Genomic DNA, 10208 nt, shown 5'->3' on the forward strand with positions numbered 1-10208 from the left:
TATTTGTTACAATGTGAAAATGTGCTTACATAGACACACATTTAACCATATATTTAATTATACATCTTGTTGATTAACCCTTCGTACAATATTATACACTTTCTGATGTTCATCTCATTATATCGCATTCTCTTTTGGCTTCATCTTTTGTAACCTTCATTGTTGTCAAAAGGAAGAACACCCCAATGGAATTTATCAGGAAGTGTATATGACACATTTTAAACTAAAGCAATGAGGGTTCAAATAGAACACCAAATATTCTCACACTCCCTTCTCATTTTCTCATTCAAAAAGGATCACACAACAATCATTCTCTTCTTAACCTTCATCACACAAAACACATAGATTTCACAATTCAAAAACTACCAAATAATGGCACAAGCTTTCATCAAAATGCTTCTTCTTATCACCATTTTCTCAATACATAAATTAGGTAACCATCATCGTGTCACCTTACTTATGAGTTATGAAGACACTGTGATTTAACTTCTCATGTTGACTGTGTCTGGGCGTATTGTGGCATGTACCCATTTACTCTTTTTTGAACGACACGTAAACCCATTATCAAAATAATTATAAACCCGCATTTTGTTTATGATGTTGTTTTTGTTTTGTGATGTTATGGTTTCTTGATGAGTATAGATGGGCAATTTGAAGATTGGTGTGTAGCTGATGAGCAAACCCCAGATGAAGAATTGCAAAGGGCAGTTGTTTGGGCATGTGAAAATGGTGCAGATTGTAGCAAGATTCAACCAAACCAGCCTTGTTTTCTGCCAAATACAATCAAGGATCATGCATCTTTTGCATTCAATAGCTATTTTCAAAGGATGAAAGCACATGGAGCCACTTGCTATTTCAATGCAGCTGCCCTTGTCACTGATCTTGATCCAAGTAAGCATATTATTCTTCCACAGTTTGAATCTTTGCATTTTGCATAACAAGATGTCATGTGTGTGTGTGTATATATATATATATATATATATATATATATATATATATATATATATATATATATATATATATATATATATATATATATATATATATATATAGGGAAATGATCAAATTAGAACACCTAAAAGATTGAGAACGCGAGAACAATTCTGGACCCATCATTATATAAGGGCATATTAGTAATTGTTTTAATTAAATTATATAAAATTAGAAACCACTTTCCTTAAATTTAGGGACCGTTTCCAATATATATATATATATATATATATATATATATATATATATATATATATATATATATATATATATATATATATATATATATATATATATATATTTAAAAAAAATATCATTTTTCTAATTTAAAAAAACATTTTTTATACCAGATGATTCATATGAATTCATTCATTAATGAATGAAAAATAATTTTTTTTATAACTTCTAAGTTTTTGTTTTTTTAACTATGCTTTATTTAGATTAAAAAAAACACTTTTATGTTAAATTCATTAATGATTGAAATGTACATAAAAATAAACTTTTACATAATTGTTTAGAATTTTATTTGATCGGGTTATGTTAATCATAAATAATTATAAATTACAACAAATACTTTAATTAATAACATATAATAGGATAGATAAAAAAGACTCAAAACAATTATAATCACAAATGAAGAAAGCACAATACAAAGGTAAAACAATTGAATACATGTGTAATCGCAAATGAATAAAGAACAATGGGAAGTTAAAAAAATTAGTTGAAATCACTAAAGAATGAAACAGATAAAAAAAATATCTAGTACATTTATAATCATAAAAAACGATGTTGCGCTCATGGTCGTTAATCTTGATGCTACCATCACACCCAAAAACAAAGACACATGTGATCTTTGTTATTCATACATTCATACTTATAAAAAACAAAGGGCAAACAATTAGAAATATTTGAGTAATTCTCATGTATGATTATAGCTATATTCATGTATGATTATTCCTGAAAATAATTCACAAACTATAATAATGTATATATGCATCTTCATTTATTCACAAACGCTTGTATATATGGTTATAGTTATATTCATGTATGATTATAACTATATTCATGCATGATTATTCCAGAAAAGGAAAAAAAACAAAGGGCAAACAATTAGAAATATCTGAGTAATTTTGTTTGCATCAATATAGATAATTTGAATGTTCTATTGGTTTTGCTTGTCATTGAGGGTGTAGCAAAATGTTAGCTTTGATTTTCTTTCATTAAATATTGTCAGAAAAAGAAAATCAAAGAAAAGATTGAGAAAGAATCGAGCAAGCATTCAAGTTCCAGTTTTCTTAATTCGGGCATTTCATCAAGCACCTTATGTGCACAACTTATCTTCTTCCTCTATTAGCCAATTTAAATAAGTAAAGTACCGTACCTGAGAAACATACACAAGAAAAAGAATTTCGCCTCTTGAATCTGGATGTAGGTCTGGAATATTTGTAACCAAAACGATATGCAATCAAGTATTTGCTCGAATAGTAGGCAGGTCTGTATGTGTCGATCAATTTGAATTTGACATTCAATTTATATATCGAATTATCTGTATACGATTCAAACAACACACTGGAAATCGAGATTCAGTTGGTAGAAAAGGATGGCATAATACTCGTCGATCGATTTGGATTAGATCAAGAACCGAGAACACAAACGACTTTTTACTTCCCCTTCTCAATATCTCTTTGAATCCTATTGTGCTATTCGCCGCTAACAACCCAAATCGCGAACATTTTTTCCTTCTTGATCTCTCCTTCTCTTTCTCTGAATCCTCTTGCAAGTGATGTTGTTTAGACCATGGGAAGGTCGGCTATGGTTGTGACAGTCGATGCATCTTATGAAACCCTAGAGAGAAAGGATATAGATATGAGAATAAGAAAGGTAAGAGGTGAGAGGGTGAGAAATTATAGGAATTAGGTAAAGTTGCAATTCCTATTATGCTCTTCTAACCATTCAAATGTTACACTTAAATGCCAATACTTTTAGAATTTTTCATAAACCCCCCATTTAATAGTAACCATAGATCTTAGTATTTAGATAGTCCAGATCTGTTCTCGAGTTCTCAACCTTTTAGGCGTTCTTATTTGATCATACTCATATATATATATATATATATATATATATATATATATATATATATATATATATATATATATATATATATATATATATATATATAGGTTCATTTGAGACTGTTTTTTTTTTTTGTAAGATATAGGATGCGATCCTAGCCACTCATCTTCAAGATCAAAACAACTAAAAGAAATTCTAAAATGCAAAAATAGTGAAAAAAAAAATAAAAGAACAGTTTTTATTATTTTCTTTTTTCCAAAAAAACTAAAAAAATAAAAAACTAAATCCACATCAGCAAGGCAAAAGTTCTAAAAAGATGAAATTAAAATAATACACATTGTATTCTGTTAAAATATTCTAAAAAGACGAAATTAAAAGAATACGTTGATATTACTAAATAGGGACTTTTAGAACATTCTTGCGATGCGAAATATTTAATAGGTCGAGTCTTCTGATTCATCAACCATTGGTTCAAAACTATTGGGTTTAGACTTACAAACTAAAGACCTTAATTCTTAATGGTACGGTCCGGTGAACTATGGCTCAAAGATCCTGAGGGTAAAAATGCAAACCTCTCAAAGATCGAAGGTTGATGATCAATTCTATTGATCAGACATAACTACTAGCACAAAAACATCTCGTCCGAGGATTGTTGGTCGAGTTACCTTGATTAAAGGGTAGCTTCATGAAAAGAATTAAAAGGATTCTTTCATTACAATAAAAAAGAAGAAGGAAATCCGAATAAATAAAAATGGTGCGATTGAAGTTTTCTTCTAAGAAAATAGCTTTTGATAAGTGGGGTTGGGTGAAATGGGTGTAAGAAATAAGTAATAAGATAAAAATGGGTTAAATGGTAAAATAAATAAATTGATAGCACACTACCTCACTTGAATAATATCATATTATTATATAAGTCCTTTTTGATGATCGTATAAAGTCCAGTTACCTAAGTTGACTAGATGGAAATAATGTCACCTAACATATTAATTTAATGTTTAATATTGACAAAACTATAAAAATGGTTGGTATGTAATTTTTTTAAAGTTTTGGTTCAAAACTTAAAAAAAAGTTATGTACTCTTGTATAACAGTCATATTATCCTATCACTGGTTGATTTTCAGGTTAAAAATTTAGGGAGTACTCTTGTATTAAGTTATGTTTTAAAGATTATACGTTTTATTTTATAATATATGAGATTATTAATGTAGTGTTTTATATGGATGATAGGTCATGGCTCTTGCAAGTTTGAAATTCATGGATGAAGATAAAGTGGCATGAGATGGCAAAAAGTTATGTACCAGTTCGTTCGACATATTTACAAGTTAACACAACATGATTCAATTCCAATTTTACTTTTCTTTTTTCCTTTCAAAAAATCAATATAAATAAATTTTTGTATAAGTTTAGTGATAATATTGTATCGTTTTATATCTAAATTATGTGGTGTTGTAAATAGTAGTTTGCACATACTAATGAGCTGTAATATTCAAAAAAAATATTAACCGCATCATCTGAACGGCCCACGTCAAAACCGTCTCAGACTAAAGACTACTAAACTATTACAACACAACTAACACATGTGTTACATACAAATATCCTCCTTGTTAACATAACTTTTATGCTCTTCCATTTTCCTCAACCCAAGCAAAATACATAAATGTTCATGGAATAATGTTAAACAAGGTAATTCATAAGACAAACATTGCCTTATGGGATAAATAAGACTTAAAATGTAAAATGACATCCAATACATTTCAGTATAAAATATTTAATTAAATAACAATATAATGAAATAGCATACAAAGGAATTTCAATTTTCAAACTCAAATGGTACTTTGTTTATTTCATATCTAACATCAAGTAGGTCAGCAGACACTTTAATTATTTACGAGAAGAACAAATAACACACTTAGCCTTACAAGTTACAACTATCTATGACATATGGGTCCTCGTACAAGTAGTAACCCCATACTCACTTGCTAGCCTGCGTGTTTTCATTCTCAAATATTAGTGAGATTGTTTCATTCCTACATCAATGGGACCAATTACAACTATTATATAGAATATAGATGAGAGAATTGCATTATGCAATTATATCATATTAAATAATCTATCATTAAAATACTATATTTAAATAAATATCTCCATACACGTGCTTATGTAAAGCTCACTTGAAGACTAAGGAGATATCTTGTCTCGATCACCCTTCATTGCATCATACCCGTCCAATACATACATTAAAGTTTTATATCATTTAATAATTTTATCTTTATTTATATATTCACCAGATGTAAGACCCATATATTATATGAGTTCATTTTAAAAAAATTAAATATGAAATTCTAAACATTTAAGAAGTTTGAATTTATAAGAAAAATTAGAAAAATATTGAATTATTAAAATTAAAATGTTTTTTTTTCTTTTAAATTTAAACAAATAATTTAGATAAATAAACAAAGGAAACTAATGGAGTTTTAATTTAGAAATTAGAAGGAAATTCAATTAATGAAATTGCTATGCATTACTATTATATTTATTGCAATTAATACATTTAATTAATTATTATATGAAATTTAATAAAAATGAAAACAACCACAAAATGCCATGTAGAAAAAATTTAATTGAAAGCAACCACAAAATGACATGTGGCGAAATCATTGAGAGTGTGACATGTGGCAAAATGATTTTCATTTATTAGAGTAGATTACCTAATAAATAATCTCATAATACTAGGGATGGGAAAAAACTCATACCCAATGGAGAACTCGAAACTTGCACCCAATTTGATTGCGGAATCTCCAATTTGACCGGGATTGAGAAATCCCCAAATAAAAAAGTGAGAATGAGAATGAGGATGTGGATACCTCTAGTCCCGACTCTGGACCCGACCCTGTAGATATTAATATATAAAAATAATATAAAACATAAATTTATAGTAAAATTTATAAAACCTAAAATTTGATCCAAGTTACCCAACTCATTAGATTACCTGGTTGAAAGTATATTTTTGTTTCTTTGTTTATCTAATTTAACCTCATATATAATGTTTTTTTCTCCTTTATTTATATATTGTTACCTCTGCTGGGTTTTCTAGGTTACAAAAAAGAAACATTTGCACAACGGATTTTTACACATAAACTCTTATGGGCACATCAACCTAGAACTTGATGACATTTTAACTATTATAACAACATACTTTATGAAACAACATCTAATCTATTAAATTTGAGATTTACTAGGGTTAGAAGTATACGTTTAGTAATAAACACTTGATGCTATAAATCTTCTTGTGGATCTCTTTGGAAAGCCTAGCTCCAATAGTGTGGTAGCTTCTAATGTGTCACACATAAAACCCTATGAAACCCTAGGATCGATATTTAGGATAGAGGGGAGAAGTGAATCTGATTTCTGCTTATGAGAGGGTAAGGGATCGATTTTCACAAGGGTTATGACCCTTTATATAGCTGCCAGATAATCCCAAAACCCTAGATTTGAATATTAAAATAATAGTATTTTAATCCGATTTAAATACAGTTTCCTAATATGATTTATTAAGTTGCTCGAACCTTTCCTAAGCTCCTTTAAATAGTCCAACCGTAGGATGGATCTAGAATTGTATTTCTTGTTCAACTATTAAACAATTTTAATTTAACCCTTGCACCTTTTAATTAATTTTAATTAACCCAAAATTAATTTCAATTAATTCTGATTAACTCTTAATTAACCATTAACTATTTATAATTAATATAATAATCATATAATATATTAATAAATTATTTATCTCTCTCTCTCTCTCTCTCTCTCTCTCTCTTAATATCAGCCCAAGACATTTCCTTGTTATGAGGGTAACCCAAAAACGACTTTACTTTTATTCACTAAGATTATACTAATTTAGTTAAGACCTTAGACACTTAATCGAACAGTCTCTCACTTGGATAAATCATCAGATACAATTGCAAGTATAAGTCTTTGAATAACTAGTAAAGAGTGATTTCCAAAGCAAATATGAAACTCTTATTAAATCAAATGTTAGCCCTAAGATAAGTGATCAACTATTCCTTTGTTCTTCAAAATATCGTATGGACATGAGACATGGATATAAATCAATCTCATGGTCTAAGATTCTATTTTTCGATTTCCCAATTTGTGATGACGTCATTAGACTGCAAACTTAACACAACAATTTAGTCCTGACTGGCCCCAACACTATAACGTCAACATCAAATCACCGAGGAGCCCCAAGATATCGTTTTTCCTTAATATGCAAAAGAAACGAATAAATTTTTACTATATAATCATATCTTTTACTCATCATTTCATACATGGAATTATAGTTTATAACATCCAGTTACAGATCTGATGATGCAAAACAATTGACAACAAATTTGCAAGCTATGACTTATATATCTCTATTTTAAGAATACAAGATATTATCGTCTTAGAATTACTTGTGATTGAATCCATGAAGTAATCTCTAAGTACATGTTTAACCAATACTTAAAATCCTCATTTTCTAAGTACTCATAAATATTACAACAATCCCTATGCAATGTCCAATCATCATTGACAATCTACAAATATTCCATTTCAGTCTTAAATTAATACCAACTCCTTAAAGTATAACCTACTATAGCATTTTGAATAAATTAATATTCACGAAGTGAAACATGCAAAATGAAACATAATTTTAAATGAATTGACTATGGAATCACAAACCTTGAACATGAATAAATATCTATTACTTAATCACTATTCGGTGACAATTTATTGTTTTTACATTATTTCAAAACTATCAACTAACAACTAAAATCTAAAATCTAATATCATCTCTTAGTCCAATGTTCTTAGAATGCTCGTAGTGCTTGATCTTCCTTACACCCTTTTTGATAGGATCAACAGGATACTCCTTTGATGATACACGATTCACCACAAAATTTACTTTTTCAACTTGATGTAGGATATAATGGTATTTTATTTCGATGTTCCTTGATCTTCTATGATCCTTTCGTTATTTGATCAAAGTAACCACTCCTTTGTTGTCGCATAAAATATCTATGGGCTCTTGGATTGATGAAACAACTCCAAGATCTCTAATAAAACTCTTTAACCATGTCGCTGCCTCGCTTGCTATCTGATTCACAAGTATAATCAACCACCATTTGCTGCTTGGAATTCTTCCAAGTTACTGCTCTACCATTCAATAGAAAAACTCAGCCAAATTGCGAATAACTATTATCCTGATCTATTTGAAACTGGTGTCACTATAACCACCCACTTTAAGTTCATATTCGCCTTAAAAAAACTAAGATCATATCTTTTGTCTTTTGCAAATAGTTAAGTAGGTTTTTCACTGTTGTCCAATTAGCTGTGTTGAGATTTCCTTGATATCTGCTAACCATGCTTAAAGCATAAGCCACATCAGGTCGAGTACATGTCATAACATACATGATCAAGCCTATAGTCGAATCTTATGGGAATCAACTCATTGTATCTATTTCCTTATCACTATCGAGACATTGATCCTTTCTCAATTTAACAATATGATGTGTGGGTAAATCCCCTTTCTTGGAAATTAAATTGTTTCAATATTTTGTCATGGTAAATACTCTGGCTAAGACCAACCCAACACCTCTGCCTATCTCTGTGAATACTTATTCCAAGAATGTAAGTTTCCTCACCTAGATCCTTCATAGAAAAATATTTCCCAAGCCAAGACATCACCTCTTACAAAGTTGGAAGATTGTTTCCTATAAAGAGTATGCCATAAACATACAAAACTAGAAAGGTCACTACACTCCCACTAGCTTTGACATACACTCAAGACTCATCCTCACTTGTATAAAATCCAAACTCTTCGACCTTTTCATGGAAGCAAAGATTACAACTATGAGATGCTTTTTTAAGTCCATAGATAGACTTCTCAAGCTTTCACACCGTATTAGGGAATTTGGCATGTTCAAAACTTTTGGTTGAGCCATGTAAACATCCTCAGTTGGTTTCTCATTATAGAAAGAAGTTTTAATAACCATTTACCATAATTCATAATCATGAAAAGATGTTATGGAAAGCATTACCCTAATTGAATTAATCTTGGCAACTGAAAAAAGGTCTCGTCATAGTCAACCCCTTGGGTTTGAATAAATCCCTTTGCAACCAACCTTGCCTTAAAGGTCTGTACATTACCATCCATGTCGGTCTTTTTCTTGAAGATCCATTTATAACCTACTGTCTTTCGATCAAGCATATAATCAAACAAGGTCCATACTTAGTTATCATACATGGATTGGATCTCGCTATCTATTGCATCTTCCCATTTTTCAGCCTCAAGGCCCACCATCACTTTCTTATATTTAGCCGACTCATCTAAATTTACCAATGCGTTATCACTAATAAAAGTGTCTCTATCTGCCATTATATAGAAACCATAAAACGAAAGGTGGCATGATAACTCTACATGATCAACAAAGACGTTACGAATTGTCAATGGGCTCAACAGGTTAATCCTAGGGTTAAGAGCTAGTGTCATCTAAGGTTCTTTTAGTGGATGACTCTTGAATCTCTTCAAGATCAATTGCACTCCCACTATCCTCTTTGGATACAAGCTCTCTCTCTCTCTCTCTCTCTCTCTCTCTCACTCTCAAGAAAGACTCTTCTTCAAGCTTCAAAAACCATGCCATAAGAAGGTCTATAGAACAAGTATCCAAAAGACTTCCATAGGTGACCAATAAAAATACACCTTTCAGCTCTAGGTTCTATTTTTTCTTGGGTCTCATGCCTAATGAGAGACTCATAACCCAGACCTTGATATGTGAAAGCGAGGTAGGTTTCCTTGTCCATATATTATGAAGCATTTTGGCAACCTTATTGGTAGGAACAAGATTGGAGATATGGGTGGTTGTCTCTAAGGCATACCCCCATAACGATATAGGGACTGAAGCTCGACTCATCATGGAACGAACCATATTAAGCAAGTTCGATTTCGCCTCTCAGCTAAACCATTAAGTTGTAGTGTCCTAGAAGGTGTCAACTGTTAAATGATTCCACATTTCTTAGGATAGTCGTTAAACTCGATACTAAGATATTCTCCACCTTTATCAAATCGGGGAGTTTTTATCTTCTTGCCCAATTGATTCTCCACTTCGTTC

The 10208-nt window shown here is 30.4% G+C and overlaps 1 protein-coding gene across 1 annotated transcript; it reads left to right on the top strand.

Annotated features, from left to right (window-relative positions):
• The first annotated feature begins 241 nt into the window (after positions 1 to 241).
• LOC111886233 (glucan endo-1,3-beta-glucosidase 12) lies at positions 242 to 4570 on the top strand. Its single transcript, XM_023882469.3, has 3 exons — positions 242 to 433; positions 643 to 891; positions 4291 to 4570. Exons 1-3 carry the CDS (start codon positions 373 to 375, stop codon positions 4323 to 4325), a joined length of 345 nt encoding a protein of 114 aa, XP_023738237.1. The 5' UTR covers positions 242 to 372; the 3' UTR covers positions 4326 to 4570.
• Positions 4571 to 10208: the final 5638 nt, after the last annotated feature.

This window comes from Lactuca sativa, chromosome 4, assembly GCF_002870075.4.
Source record: "Lactuca sativa cultivar Salinas chromosome 4, Lsat_Salinas_v11, whole genome shotgun sequence".
NCBI classification, from domain to species: domain Eukaryota; kingdom Viridiplantae; phylum Streptophyta; class Magnoliopsida; order Asterales; family Asteraceae; genus Lactuca; species Lactuca sativa.

What these genes read in the sequence shown, in the direction of transcription:
- LOC111886233 (XM_023882469.3), top strand. Translation starts at nt 373, where the DNA reads ATGGCACAAGCTTTCATCAAAATGCTTCTTCTTATCACCATTTTCTCA. An exon ending in TTTCTCAATACATAAATTAG is followed by an intron (nt 434 to 642) that starts GTAACCATCATC and finishes TGATGAGTATAG; the next exon opens with ATGGGCAATTTGAAGATTGG. An exon ending in TGTCACTGATCTTGATCCAA is followed by an intron (nt 892 to 4,290) that starts GTAAGCATATTA and finishes TATGGATGATAG; the next exon opens with GTCATGGCTCTTGCAAGTTT.